The following is a 15,320-nucleotide window of genomic DNA, read 5'->3' as shown; positions in this document are numbered from 1 at the left end:
GTCGTCTCCGACTCTTCGTGACCTCGTGGACCAGCCCACGCCAGAGCTCCCTGTCGGCCGTCACCACCCCCAGCTCCTTCAAGGTCAGTCCAGTCACTTCAAGGATGCCATCCATCCATCTTGCCCTTGGTCGGCCCCTCTTCCTTTTGCCTTCCACTTTCCCCAGCATAATTGTCTTCTCTAGGCTTTGCTGTCTCCTCATGATGTGGCCAAAGTACTTCAACTTTGTCTCTAGTATCCTTCCTTCCAGTGAGCAGCCGGGCTTTATTTCCTGGAGGATGGACTGGTTGGATCTTCTTGCAGTCCAAGGCACTCTCAGCACTTTCCTCCAGCACCACAGCTCAAAAGCATCGATCTTCCTTCGCTCAGCCTTCCCTATGGTCCAGCTCTCACATCCGTAGGTTACTACAGGGAATACCATGGCTTGGACTAGGCGGATCTTTGTTGCCAGTCTGATGTCTCTACTCTTTACTATTTTATCGAGACTGGACATTGCTCTCCTCCCAAGAAGTAAGCGTCTTCTGATTTCCTGGCCACAGTCTGCATCTGCAGTAATCTTTGCGCCTAGAAATACAAAGTCTGTCACGGCCTCCACATTTTCTCCCTCTATTTTCCAGTTGTCAATCATTCTTGTTGCCATAATCTTGGTTTTTTTGACGTTCAGCTGCAACCCGGCTTTTGCGCTTTCTTCTTTCACCTTGATTAGAAGGCTCCTCAGCTCCTCCTCGCTTTCGGCCATCAGAGTGGTGTCATCTGCATATCTGAGGTTGTTAATGTTTCTTCCAGCAATTTTCACCCCAGCTTTGCATTCATCCAGCCCCGCACATCGCATGATGTGTTCTGCATACAAGTTAAAAAGGTTGGGTGAGAGTATGCAGCCTTGCCGTACGCCTTTCCCAATCTTGAACCAGTCTGTTGTTCCGTGGTCAGTTCTGACTGTTGCTACTTGGTCCTTGTACAGATTCCTCAGGAGAGAGACAAGGTGGCTTGGGATGCCCATCCCACTAAGAACTTGCCACAATTTATTATGATCCACACAGTCAAAGGCTTTAGAATAGTCAATGAAGCAGAAGTAGATGTTTTTCTGAAACTCCCTGCCTTTCTCCATTATCCAGCGGATATTGGCAATCTGGTCTCTCGTTCCTCTGCCTTTTCTAAACCCAGCTTGAACATCTGGCAACTCTCGCTCCATGTATTGCTGGAGTCTTCCTTGCAGGATCTTGAGCATTACCTTGCTGGCATGAGAAATAAGGGCCACTGTACGGAAGTTGGAGCAGTCTTTCGCATTTCCCTTTTTTGGTATGGGGATGTAAGTTGATTTTTTCCAGTCTGATGGCCATTCTTGTGTTTTCCATATTTGCTGGCATATGGCATGCATCACCTTGACAGCATCATCTTTTAAGATTTTAAACAGTTCAGCTGGGATCCCATCATCTCCTGCTGCCTTGTTGTTAGCAATGCTTCTTAAGGCCCATTCAACCTCACTCCTCAGGATGTCTGGTTCTAATTCATTCACCACACCGTCAAAGCTATCCTCGATATTGTTATCCTTCCTATACAGATCTTCTGTATAATCTCGCCACCTTCTCTTGATCTCTTCAGCTTCTGTTAGGTCCCTGCCATCTTTGTTTCTTATCATACCAATTTTTGCCTGAAATTTACCTCCAATGTTTCTAATTTTCTGGAAGAGGTCTCTTGTCCTTCCTATTCTGTTGTCTTCTTCCACTTCCATGCATTGCTTGCTTAAAAATAGTTCCTTGTCTCTTCTGGCTAACCTCTGGAATTGCACATTTAACTGGGCATATCTCCCCTTATCCCTGTTTCCTTTTGCTTTCCTCCTTTCTTGGGCTACTTCCAGTGTCTCAGCAGACAACCATTTTGCCTTCTTGGTTTTCTTTTTCTTTGGGACGTACTTTGTTGCCGCCTCCTGGACAATGTCGCGGACTTCTGTCCATAGTTCTTCTGGGACTCTGTTTACTAAATCTAGTCCTTCAAATCTGTTCTTCACTTCCACTGTATATTCGCTAGGAATGTTAGTGAGATCATATCTAACTGGTCTGTGTATTTTCCCTGATCTCTTTAGTTTTATTCTAAATTGAGCAATAAGAAGTTCGTGATCTGAGCTACAGTCAGCCCCAGGTCTTGTTTTCACCGACTGGATGGATGTCCGCCACCTTTGGCTGCAAAGGATGTAGTCAATCTGATTTCGGTGCTGACCATCTGGTGAAGTCCATGTATAAAGCCGTCTTTTAGGTTGTTGGAAGAGAGTGTTTGTTATACACAGCGAGTTTTCCTGGCAAAATTCTATCAGCCTGCGTCCCGCTTCATTTTGTTCTCCCAGACCATGCTTGCCTGTGATCCCAGTTGTCATTTGACTTCCCACCTTGGCATTCCAGTCTCCTGTAATGAAAATAATGTCTCTTTTTGGTGTATTATCCAGTAGGTCCTGCAGATCCTCATAGAACTGATCTACTTCTGCTTCTTCAGCAGCTGTGGTTGGGGCGTATATTTGGATCACTGTAATGTTGAAAGGCTTTCCTTGCACTCGAATTGAGATCATTCTGTCATTTTTTGGGTTGTATCCAAGCACTGCTTTAGCGAATTTCTTATTAATTATGAAGGCTACTCCATTTCTTCTATGTTCCTCTTGTCCACAGTAGTAGATCTGGTGGTCATCTGATGTGAAGTGGCCCATTCCAGTCCATTTCAGTTCGCTGACCCCCAGAATGTCTATCTTTAGTCTTGACATCTCACCAATAACAACATCCAATTTGCCCTGGCTCATAGATCTTACATTCCAGGTTCCTATGGTGTGCTGATCTTTAGAGCATCGGATTCGTCGTTCGCCTCCAGTACCGTCGGCCGCTAGCCTTCCTTTCGGCTTTGAGCTAGCTGCGTCATCACATCTGGGGCTAGTTGAACTTATCCTCTGCTCCTCCCCAGTAGCATTTTGGCCATCTTCCGACCTGGGAGTCCCATCTTCCAATGGCATACCGACATATCTCTGGTTGTACTGGTCCATTTAGTTTTCTTGGCAAGGATACTGGGGTGGTTTGCCGTTGCCTTCCCCAGGGATCACGCTTGGTCTGACCTCTCTGCCACAACCGTCCCGTCTTGGGTGGCCCTTCACGGTTTCGCTCATGACATCATTGAGGTGCTCAAGCTCCAGCGCCACAACAAGGCGGTGACCCTTTGCTGGAGTGGCCTAGTCTTTGTTAATAATCCTTTACTTACAGGTTGGGAACATTGATGAAATTTCCATGGCATACTAGAGAGAGGGTGAAATTAGGATGAAGTGAATAGCCTACCAAACAAAGATTAGCAATATTGGTTCTGAAACACCAGCAAGCACTTCTGCACAAAATGTGCTCTTGGAAGGTCCCTATTAATGTGCTGCTATATCTATTAGTTTCATAAGAGAATTCAAATATGTTTCCTTCAGGTCAGTGAAGTGGTCAGTGTAGGGATGGGGAGTCCTTGGCTGAAAACAAAGGCAACATGGCTAGTGATAAGGGATTATTAGAAGTGTGGTCCCCATCTACACTGACCATTTAATGCATTTCAAAGCTAACTTCTATTTGTGATGGCTAGACAATGAACTGCCACAGAAGCATGTGAAAGAAAGCCCTTAATGCCCATCAGTGCTTTGTGTTTTATGTAATCACCATCCAGGCCTCAATTTGGTTCCAGAATTTCCTATGTAATCATCTGCACAATAAAACCAACTTCTTCAATACCAATTTGAAACTGGCTTAAGGGGTCATTGAACATGTGCTCATGAACCCAAAGGGAGCTTTTATACTGACACTATAATCCATCTTGGAACTGGCTTGGGAGGAATTGGTTTCACTGCATAGATGACCAGATTGCTATGCTTGGAACCAGTTTGAAGCCAGAAAGGTGATAACGTTACCACAGTACCTGACCTCAAACCATATTGCAGCCCCCCCCCCCAACCATTTCCAGAGGGATGCACATCAATGCACTAGAAACATATGGAGTGTGTGTGGGGGTGACAGAATGAGAGTAGTTACCCCTCCCTGGTGATCGATTATCCTCCTGCTGCCCAGCCATACTTTTGGGACACTTTTGAGCATCCCCATTCAGTATTCATTATATACTTCAGCTGGGCTGAGTGTCTACTCTCTACTATGCATTTTGTGGGGCCAATTTCACCCTGGGTCTAAGATACACTGGCACCTGGTGAAGCACGTTTTGACAGAGCATGGACTTTCCCAATATTTTTGTAATACATTACATTGTATACCCTTAGATGCACACTACAGCATACTTTGCCAGTGTGGCCACCACAGCTTCAAGTCATCATTGAACCACATTATATGGTCAGTGTAAAACGGCCCTAAAAGAGGTGGGCAGCTACAAGAGGCCTGGAAACCATACTAGCTCCCTAGAAGACACTTAATTCTACAGCATCAGGTGAATTATTGTTTGATGAGGTATCTGCCTTCTCTGTCAAATGACTATTGGCACTTCAAAAAACTACAAATTCCAGGATTCCACAGATTTTACCCATGTGTGTTTAAAGGGGCATTTATTCTGTAATGTAGAGCCAGATCAAGTGGTGTGGAAGGCATTTTTCCATATTTTTAAACACTGTGATCATTTTAAGCCCAAGAATGGCCTTTTTTTAGGAGCAGGAAGTGACCTTGTCCAGCTCTGAAATAGGTGGAGCAGAGTTAAAGGAAATTCACCCTGGAGAGGGAGAGAGAGAGAGAGAGTGCACAAGCGAACTCCTAATGGGAACTAACAGAGCACCAAAAACTTGATAAAGGTCCCTCACAGAAAGTATTTTGAGAGAATTTGGGTGTGTGTGTGTGTATATATATATATATATATATATATATATATATATATATATATATATATATATAATATCTATAGAAACCATAAAAGTAGCTCTGGGGTTGCATTTGGTCCATTATTTATTTATATCCCACCCTTCTCACCCTGAAGGGGAACCAGGGCAGCTCACAACAACGGCACAATTTGAAGCCTTGAGTACATATAAAAATAAAGCATGTACTTTAAGGTAAAGGTTTCCCCTGACTTTAAGTCTAGTCGTGTCTGACTCTGCAGGGTGATGCTCATCTTCATTTCTAAGCTGAAGAGCCGCTGTTGTCTGTAGATGCTTCCAAGGTCATATGGCCAGCATGACTGCATGGAGCACCATCATCTTCCCACCAAGGCAGTAACTATTCATCTACACACATTTGCATGTTTTTGAACTGCTAGGTTGGCAGAATCTGGGCCTAACAATGGGAACTCACCCTGCTCCCCAGAATTTGAACCACCAACATTTCAGTCAGCAAGTTCAGTAGCTCAGCGGTTTAACCTGCTGTGCCACCAGGGAACCTTTTAACATATACTTTAAATCATATAATTAAAACATATCAACTTAAAAGAATTACTTAAAATCATACAATCCAAAAGCATATTCCAAGGAGCCATTCCGGTTGTCACTTCCATGTCCTGCATTTTGCTCAACTCTGCTCTAAAACATTTGGAGAGAGCAAAGGATCCCTATCTTGGAATGTGGGCATTACTCAAAAGATTCCAAGTATTATTTATTCAGTACCATACACTTTAAATATGATAGGAGTTTTAAAAAAAACATTTCAGCAGAAACAGCATATGGCAGAAGGATTTTACAAAATGTGTTGGTGAGTGAATTTGAACTGGGGCGGCCATGACCATCTGGTATTGGAAGAGGCAATGGTTTATCCCATATGATTGTGTGTTGTTTCCATGCATCATTCAAAGACTAAGGTTTTGGCACTTTGTTGAAATATTTCTTCAGAGTTGCAGAAGAATATTCCACTCCTATCGTGAGTAGTAACAAGCCAAATGGAAGAAAAAAGCCCACATGGGTCTGAGATAAATTTCTTATTACTGTATTTTATAATTTACATCCTTTTGAGTAAAACTAAAGAACGAGGAAAGGAGAACCTTTCTAATATCTTGCAGAAAAATCAATAAAAAGTTATTTTAAGGAACTGTTCCATGAAAGATTAGCTTCAGATGATTCCTTCTTAAACAACTGAAGAAAATGTGCACAAATCAATCCAAAACAACTAGAATCCCATAATCTATAACAGAAATGTGCTTATAACTAGATTTAATCCACTCTTTTGGACACAAGCCTACTTCTCCTTGAGCTAATTGTCAAGCCAGTACACTAGACCTTTGATTTAGTTATATCATTTCTCAATTCATATCAATATCCTCTGCAACCCACTTTTCTAGGAAGTTTCAGAGCTTCTAATACAGCATTGTATTAGAAGCTCAGTTGGGGCAGGGTTTACTGAGAAGCCAGAATATGAGAAATTAACTGGACTTAGACCTCATCTACGCTGGTTGGTTAATCAGAGCTAGTCTTCAACAGAAATACTATATACTTGTCCTGGGAGGCAACCACTTGCACTGTCGAAGGCTTTCATGGCTGGAATCACTAGGTTCTTGTGGGTTTTTTCGGGCTATAGGGCCATGTTCTAGAGGCATTTCTCCTGACATTTCGCCTGCATCTTTAAGGATGCTTGCCATAGATGCAGGCAAAACGTCAGGAGAAATGCCTCTAGAACATGGCCCTATAGCCCGAAAAAACCCACAAGAACCTAACCTCTTGCACTGTTCTGAACTGTCCAGCAATGCATCAGATTTGGGTGATCCAGTCAAGCTAAGATTGCATTGTCCCCACTGGTCTTTACCATCCATGTCACCATTGCTGTTCTCAATGACAACTCCTGACTACCTTGTGTTGACTTTAGCAGAAGTACCATTCAAGCCAGAAGGAGTAGGGGGCAAGCCCTCATCAGCACAGGGAAATGAGAGTGGCAATAGTGACCCATGTGAACCATAGACCGATTTTTCTGTCCACATTGTGCTAAAGCTGTGGAGCTGCGCTGGAGTTTCAGGCAAAGTGTAGAGTATCTCCCAGCTTTTAACATAGGGCTAAACCAAGTTAACCTGAATATCCCACAATAATTACTTGAATTCAGCTAGAATTCCACATGTGAATATGGGTTATTAGGCCCATGTAGACAAAGTTCTCAATGCTCTGGAAGAAAGCTTAATTTTTCTGGTCTCAATTCCCTGTTGCACTTTAGGAAGTCAGAGGTTTATACCTCCCTTGGTTATCACCCAAATTTGACAACAGCTATCTTTTCTTCTCTTTCACATAATTGTATTAAATTATAAGACTTTGTAGATCATTGGGCAGGGTTTATGCCTGCCACATTTCAGAAATAAAGATGCAAGAGGTTTAGTGTTTAATGCCTTTACAGTTACAGTTTTAAAAAATGAACTGTCAATAACATTGCATCTATAAAGGAATTAATGAACTTATGTTATGATACAACTATGCATGTATGAAACAGGTACAAACATGTTACAGGCAGTCCTCAAGTGACAAATATGAAATGTTTTGTAGGTTTCTTCTTAAGGTAAATTTATATTTATTTATTTATTTATTTATTTATTTATTTACGGCGCTTATATGCCACCCTTCTCACCCCGAAGGGAACTCAGAGCAGTTTACAATATATATTTTCATACAATATATTATATTATTAGCAAAGTACAATATCAGTATATATTACTATATTGCACTATACCATTATATTGTAATATTATTAGTAATATTACATGTAATTAAATATATAATTATAATTATAATATTGAATTATTATTACTAGTATTATATTGTATTACATTATAATATTATAAATATTATATGTATATACAATATACTATATTATATTATTAGTAAAGACAAGATGGCGGTGTCTTCTGCTCCCTTCTGTCTTCTCTCTGGCCAGAGCAGCCGTTGGTGCCAGAAGGGGAAGGGGGCTCTGAAGTGATGATATAGGCAGAAGACAAGATGGAACACTGTATTCCAGCCATACACACACACACACACACATGCATGCATGCTTTGGATAGCATAGGGAAGAGTTAACACCTCTGTGGTGTTTGTTTTGTTGTCTGTGCCCCTAATCAAAAGATTTCACCTCACTTCCTGTCCCTGTGAGAAATGGATTTTGAAAATGTTGGCTTGTTGTGGGAAAAAGGATTGGTGATCAAACTTCAGTGGAGACATCTTTCAGGAATGAATTTCCCTTGAGATAGATTTTCTGACTTCCTGTTGTCTCACTCCCATTCTTAACTATGAGTCATTTGTAAATTGGATGTTGGTAACTCAGGGACTGCCTGTAATCTACTAGCCAAGTATTGGGAAGAGAATTTCAGAATGGCTGGTTTTAATAACTATTTGCTTTGCTTGTGCATTAAAAACATCTAGCATTTGTGATACTCCATGAGGCCATGGTGTTCTCTTTCTAAATCAAGAAAGTATTATTGGGAATAGGAAATTTGAAGTCCTAAGACTTCTAGGTGAAATGGAAGAAATGAAGCTGATCAACAGGCATCCTCAAAACCTCTGAGGATGTCTACCATAGATGCAGGCGAAATGTCAGGAGAGAATGTTTCAGGAACATGGCCATACAGCCTGAAAAACTTACAATGACCCAGAGCAAAATTGATGTTATGAATCACACTGGAAGATGATGTCAAAAAGAAGGGACAAGATGTCTTACAAGACTAGCTTTAACTCATATGCCTTATTACAATTCAGTGCCTTGAATACTATGGCAAGGTTTTTGTTTGGGTTTGGTTTAGTTTAAAGGATTTTTCAATCAAAACATGGTGTTCCAAAAACTCAGTAGAAGCAGGTTGCTTTATTTGTTTTGGTATCTTGTGTTTGTTTTATTATTCTCCAGCTTTTAATCATGCTTGTCTATCATTCTTCTTCAACTAAAGAAACTTAATGGGACAAAGATGTTTTCTAGTGCATAAAAAAGAAACACTTGAATTCTCAAAGAAGTTATATCTGTTTTTTTTCCAAGAAAAAAAAACAAAAGCTGCACCAAGTGACTTGATTCCTTAAAAACACATTTTCCTTTTAAAAGAGATGGTAATGCAGGCTAAGAAACAATGCAAGCCAAGAAGCAAAAATGCCAAATACTTGAACCATGAACTTTGGAAAGTACCTGTGAGAGTCATGAGAGCACAATCCTTGCACAGTCCCTTGCAGAAAAGTCTTTAGAAAGTGGCCTTGTGGGTCATCCTTCCTCCATTAATTTATTCCCTCATTTCTCCTACGCTGGTAATTTTGACAATAAAGACAATATTTATCTTCCTTTCTAAAGTCTAAAGCCTATCCTCAGTTCTTTTCAGCCTTGAGAAAATTTTGCTTTAGATCAAAAAGGTATCTGAACCTGTCTGAAGAGACCTGGACCTGTTCAGGCTTTGGACGTCTGTCAAATCTCATTCACACGTATACTTAGAAATTCAGTAGAGACAGGCAAGCATTTGTGAAACTTCTTGTATCCACTGTTACATATATCCCCTTACAATATCTTATAGCAAATATGTGGGATGAGGTGGGGTAGGTGAAAGGAAGGAAAAAGGGGGTGGGAGAAGATGAGGATCAGGTTGAACAATCTTACACTCCGTTTTGAATTATCAAGTTCTTTCCATCCCACGGATGAAGAAGAATGCATGTTTCAGCAAATTGCTTTGAACAACCAGGTGAAATGCAGAGAATCATAGAGTTGGAAGAAACCACAAGGGCCATCCAATCCAATCCCCTAACATGCAGAACACATAATCAAAGCACTCCTGACAGATAGTCATTTACCCTCAGCTTTAAAACCTTTGAAAAGGAGACTTCACTATGCTCTGAGGCATCCTATTCCACTGCCAAACAGCTCTTATAATCTGGAAGGTCTTCCTAATTTTTAGGTGGAATCATTTTTTTCCTGCAATTTGACTCCATTGTTCTATGCCCTAGTCTCCAGAGCAGCAGAAAACAAGCCTGCGCCTTTCTCAATGTAATATTCTTTTAGATATTTAAACATGGCTATCATGACCCTTGTCATCCTTCTTCTTGGCAAGCTAAACTCACCCAGCTTCCTAAGTCATTCCTCATAGGGCTTTACTTCCAAACCATTTGGGTCGCCCTTGTCTGGACATAATTCCAGCTTGTTCACAATCTTCTTGAACTGTAGTGCCTAGAACTGGACACAGTACTCCACATGAGGTCTGACTAAAGCAGAAAAGGGTTGGGCTATTTCATCTCTTGAATTATACTTGCTACCTAGAATCACATTGGGTTTTTTAGGTGCCACATCACATTATTGACTCAGCTTGTGGTGTGCTAACATGCCTACATCTGCTTCACAAGAACTTTTTTCAAGACAGATGTCACCCATCCTGTATTTGTACATTTCATGACTTAACTTTAGTTCTATACATTTCTCCCTGTTAAAATTCATTTTGTTAGTTTGGGCCCAGCTCTCTAATCTATTAAGATCATTTTGGATCCTGATCCTATCTTCAAGAGTATTGCTTATCTCTCTCAATTCCAGGACATCTGCAAATTTGACAAACATGCTTTCTATCCAATTGTCCAAGTCACTGATAAAATATGTTGAACATGCTTTCTATCCAGTTGTCCAAGTCACTGATAAAAGATGTTGAACAGCACTGGGTCCAGGAACCTGTGGCACCCACTAGTCACTTCTCTCTTGGATAAGGAGAAATCATTGATAAACAGACACCCTCTGTTTTGGGCTGATTAACCAAATTCTTATGCATCTGAACCACTTAGATTTAAATATTGTTGCTATTTGCCATAAAGATGGTTTTGACTCAGGGTGTAATTAATTACATTATAGAATTAACACAGTTTAACACCATTGAAATTACCATGACTCAATGCTAGGATTTCCTGGCAGCTGTAATTTCATGAAGAACCCACACTCTTTGATAAAGGAGACTGAAGACTTTGGGCCCTTCCCCGCAGCCATATTACCCATAATGTCATGGTGATAATCCACAATATCATCTTTGAACTTTTTATCTGAGTCCATACTGTCATATAATCCAGATCAATGCGAATTTTATACAGCTGTGTGGAAGGGGCCTTTGTAAAACTACAATGCCCAAGATATCTTTAGGGTTTCTCAACGCACAAAATACATCTTTAAATTATTTTGCAAATATTTTTGAACATTCTTTCCATCCCTATCATCTAAAAATGTTTTTTCATTGATTTTAATAGCAAATATTACATGTACACCTTGCACGTGAACACTCTGTGCTATGGTATAAATAAATTCCTATTCTATTTAAAGACACCTACTTCCCTTTGTGTACATTGCTGAAATTATTTCTGCTTTTTCCTTTATATAAAAAAGTACATTTGTCACTCTTAGAAACAAGACCTGTGAACAGATCAGTTGTCTGTATACCTATCTGAAGAGGCGTTTGTTGCTATGAATATTCATAAAGTGATAAATATAATGAGGTGTGATAGTTAATAATTTTCCAAGTTAAAAATATTTTAATGTATGAAAAATATAACATATGCTACACAGCTGAACAGAATATTTTTAAAAGAGGAAGCCAGTTCCTTTAATTAAATGCCTGATGCTATTAATTTATCATCAAGAATAATTTTATTTTAAAATATTTTAATGAAAAACAAGAAGTACAAATATTAAGAGCACATATTTTTGTTTCTTTATTTCATGTTTTAAGATTAAATAGCATAGCCATTACAAATGGCTAATATGGGTTATAAAGGAGATGATAGGTAACCTTGTTCTCATAACAACCTTGTTCTTCAAGTTAAGATGTGTCCCTGGTGAGGCAACAAAATCAGTGGCATGGTTTATAAAGACAATAAATGGATAACACAACTTTGCACTCTGTCCCTCTGTTTCTGGAGGGATCTTTATAACAGTTGGAGATCAGTTGTGATTCAGGTCTTCATCCTCTCAAGCCACCATTTATATTTACTTTTCATGGCCCATCACAAATTGTCAGCATGGGTATTATGTTTGTCCAGATGGGGTGGCAAGGAGCCCCAGTTGGAGTTAAAATGACATTTTGTTAGAAAGGAATAAAGCAGCAGGTACATGAGTCTAAGAATATAAGAAAGGCTTTGATGGGTCAAAGGTCAAGCTAGTTCACTTTGCTTTTTTCCTAAAGTGGGTGGTCATATTTTTATGGAAAGCCTGAAACCAAGATAACTGACTGAAGTTCAGAACCATGTTGCCGCAGCTCCTGTGGTTAGGATATAGCCATCATGTCTAGTAATAACTATTGACAGTTTTGTCTTTCATGAATGTGTCCATTTTCCTTTCAAAGCCATCATTTGGTGGCTACACATCTTGTTGAATAAACTTCATGGTTTACCTATCTTCTACATGAAGGAGTACTTCTTTTTGTCTGCTAGAATGCAGTATTCTCTCTATTCAATTTCCTTCACCATGTATAATGTAATACAACCACCTTTAGCCCTCTTCTGGGTTTACAACTCTAGAGAAGAAATTATTCGCTAATTTTGTTCCCCAAGGAAACAGTGGTTAATTTTAACAATTGCCTTTCTGCTCAGAAAAAGTCTACACAATCTGTATAGTTCTTGAAGACCATTCACAGTTTAGCACTTCTTCTGCACAAAATTCTTGAATGTGATTATATTTTTTTTAGATGCCACTGAAAATAGCATTTTCTGTGCCGGAAGGAAGATAGAATACTGGAACAGGGGACCTGGAAAGGATCCAACAGGATTATCTTTATGTACTTTCATATCAAATAAGTTACATGCTCAAGTGTTCCCAAAACTGGAAACAGTCTTATATACTCCCCAGCAATTTTGGAATCCCTATGGTACACATGTGTACACTTGTACATGCCTGCAGAGCACTCTCATCAGAGCATTCTGTAGAAGTAACCATGAGAATCCAGGATCAAGCTAACTCCATATGGTAGTCATAAGATATATGCCAGTCATCAGAATTTTCAGAAGCTGAACATGGGAAGAAACCAGAATGCAGTAATATAGGCTGAGAAACTGCATAGGTTTCTGGGATTATTCTTTCCCCAGCCACACTTGCCTGGCAGGCTGTCACCTCTGGCCACCATTTCGAGGTAACATTTTTAGGAGTGGGTGGTTGCAGAGTGCTTTGAGATGTAAGCACAAGTAAACCACTGCATTTCAAAGTAGTTTGGTGAGCTTTTGCCCAATTTTTAAGTAATGATAACCTGAAAATTAGGCCAGATTTTTTAGATTGAGAGATTTAAAGATTTAGAGAGTTTCTGAGTGGTTTAGTGGTTACACTTAGGAGTCCGAAAACTCCTAAGTGTAACCACTTTCCTTATTTTTTCAGTAGGAGGGCTAGGGAACAGAAATGCAATATATCAGTGGTTCCTAACCTTCGTTACTGCAAATGTTTTGGACTTCAGCTCCCAGAATTCCTGACAGTTGGTCAAGCTGATTGATGTTTCTGGAAGTTGAGGTCCCAAACACCTGAAGGTCCAAAGGCGGGAGATAGAGTCACCAAAACAATGAAATTATCTGATCAGCTGCTTTTATAATGATTAAAGTTCTGTTCTTGAGAAGCATCTGAATTGACAATTGCTTATTGCATTCACTAAGCATTGGATAGAAATTGACAAAATATTTATGACCTTCAGGGGCTTTGACTTTTCATTCCTCCTCTCTCCTTCATCCCCAACAGAAAGCGTGCTACTCATAGTGCTGGCAAGAGGAAGGGCAGCCAGAAAGACCTGAGACCCCCAGATCTTTGGATACACCACGAAGAGATGGAAATGAAGAATATTGAAAAGCCATCAGGTTCTGAACCACCAGGAAGAGACTCACCCATGCAAAGCTGTCAGGACATCACTCCAGGCAGCCACAGCCAATCTGAAACTCAGATGGGCAGTAAGAGTGCCTCACAGTCTGGTAATAGTACTACCCATCCCTCTGAACACCCATGAATATGCATTCTGGGCTCTTGATTGCTCAGCACTTGATGATTTGTGGATTACTGTGTGAACAGACTTCAATGTGTAAAAGCCAATTATAAAACTACTGCCCGGAACATTTGCTCTTTCATTCACACATGAAAGTAATCACTCAATGCTGTAATCATCACACAGTCAGCAGAGCCAATAGGCATTTCAGGCGGTGCTTATTCATATAGATATTCTGAAAGTGAAATGTGTTTTATACTGGGAATCTGTAGCATTTATGTGAGAAGTACAGCAAATCCATTCTTGGTGCTATTCCAAACTTTAAAGGAGCTATCAAAGGACCTTAACCACACCTTCTAGCACAGTGAATAGCTCTTTTGCAGTCTATAGTATTGAATACTAACAAGGAAATTAAGAGGCTAGACACACACACACAAACCCTGAGTGAAAATAAAGTCTATTTGTAAAGATAAATTCTTTATATTTCATCCCAGAGCTATTTGAAAGGTCAGGGGAGCAACCTAATGTGAATCTTGGCCAAGTGACAGCTAGCAACTCCTGATCACCTTCTCAGCCCAGTCTAGGTGAAACACCTAATCCCAAGGGGCAGTTCCACCATGGATCATATTCTGGAAAGCCAGCCAAGGAGCACTCCTCCATAAACCTCTGAGATTTCTGAAGGAGAGGAAATCCCTCCATCTTCCAGTCCCAAGAGCAGTCTCCTACACAGCCTCCCAACCCCCAGAACAAAGAGAGGCCATCCTCCAGCCAAAGACAGTGCCAGGACATGCATCAATTAAAATGTTTATTTCAATTCCTACCAATGAAAGTTACTTATGGATATCACCCTATTCCAATTCCAGCTCCCTCAGGCACAGTATAGGGTGGATGAAAACTCCATTTTAAAGGGGGGGAAATTCTACTAGGCCCATTGGTGAGGCGCTAATGATTGTTATACGGATGTTTAATGATTTATGTTACAATTGTTTTTAATTGCCCTACACTTGTCTCGTGATGTTTTGTATTGATGTTCACCGCTTTGAGTTGCCTAAGGGCTGAGAAAAGCGGTATATAAATAAAGTAAATAAATAAATAAATAAATAAATAAATACTTAAGGCCCAGATGGAGAAAAATGATGTCTTTTAGTTCAGAGGTCATACAAAACCTCTTGGAAATCTACCAAATTTCAGCAAAGCTTCTGCTGGCAAAACAAGTAATTTCAATCCTCAATCTGAACCTGAGCTATGTACGTCAGCATTTAAGTATACCTAATGATGCATGTAGCAAAATGATATTAATTCAGATTCCTTTACCTTTCTACATTTGAAACCACACTTTCATTTTGATCATTAACACACTGCCAGACCCAAAATCATAAGCCTCGCAGCTTCTTGACAAGAGCTTCATTTGAGGTCATATTAAACAACTTTTTATGCTTGTAATTTAGCTTAATATTGAAATCTACTATCATTAAACA

At 40.0% G+C, this 15,320-nt stretch overlaps 1 protein-coding gene across 4 annotated transcripts in view; it reads left to right on the top strand.

Annotated features, from left to right (window-relative positions):
• DCC (DCC netrin 1 receptor) overlaps positions 1 to 15,320 on the top strand; it is a 1,101,219-nt gene that overhangs the window by 1,023,065 nt on the left and 62,834 nt on the right. For all 4 annotated transcript variants that reach the window (XM_060761267.2, XM_060761265.2, XM_060761264.2 and 1 more), the window contains exon 24: positions 13,605 to 13,831. In XM_060761267.2, the coding sequence (XP_060617250.2) occupies positions 13,605 to 13,831 (227 nt within the window). The remainder of the gene's footprint in view (positions 1 to 13,604; positions 13,832 to 15,320) is intronic.

This window comes from Anolis sagrei, chromosome 2 (genome assembly GCF_037176765.1).
Source record: "Anolis sagrei isolate rAnoSag1 chromosome 2, rAnoSag1.mat, whole genome shotgun sequence".
NCBI classification, from domain to species: Eukaryota; Metazoa; Chordata; class Lepidosauria; order Squamata; family Dactyloidae; genus Anolis; species Anolis sagrei.
Note: the sequence above shows the minus strand (reverse complement) of the source record. Positions and strands in the feature narration are given on the sequence as shown.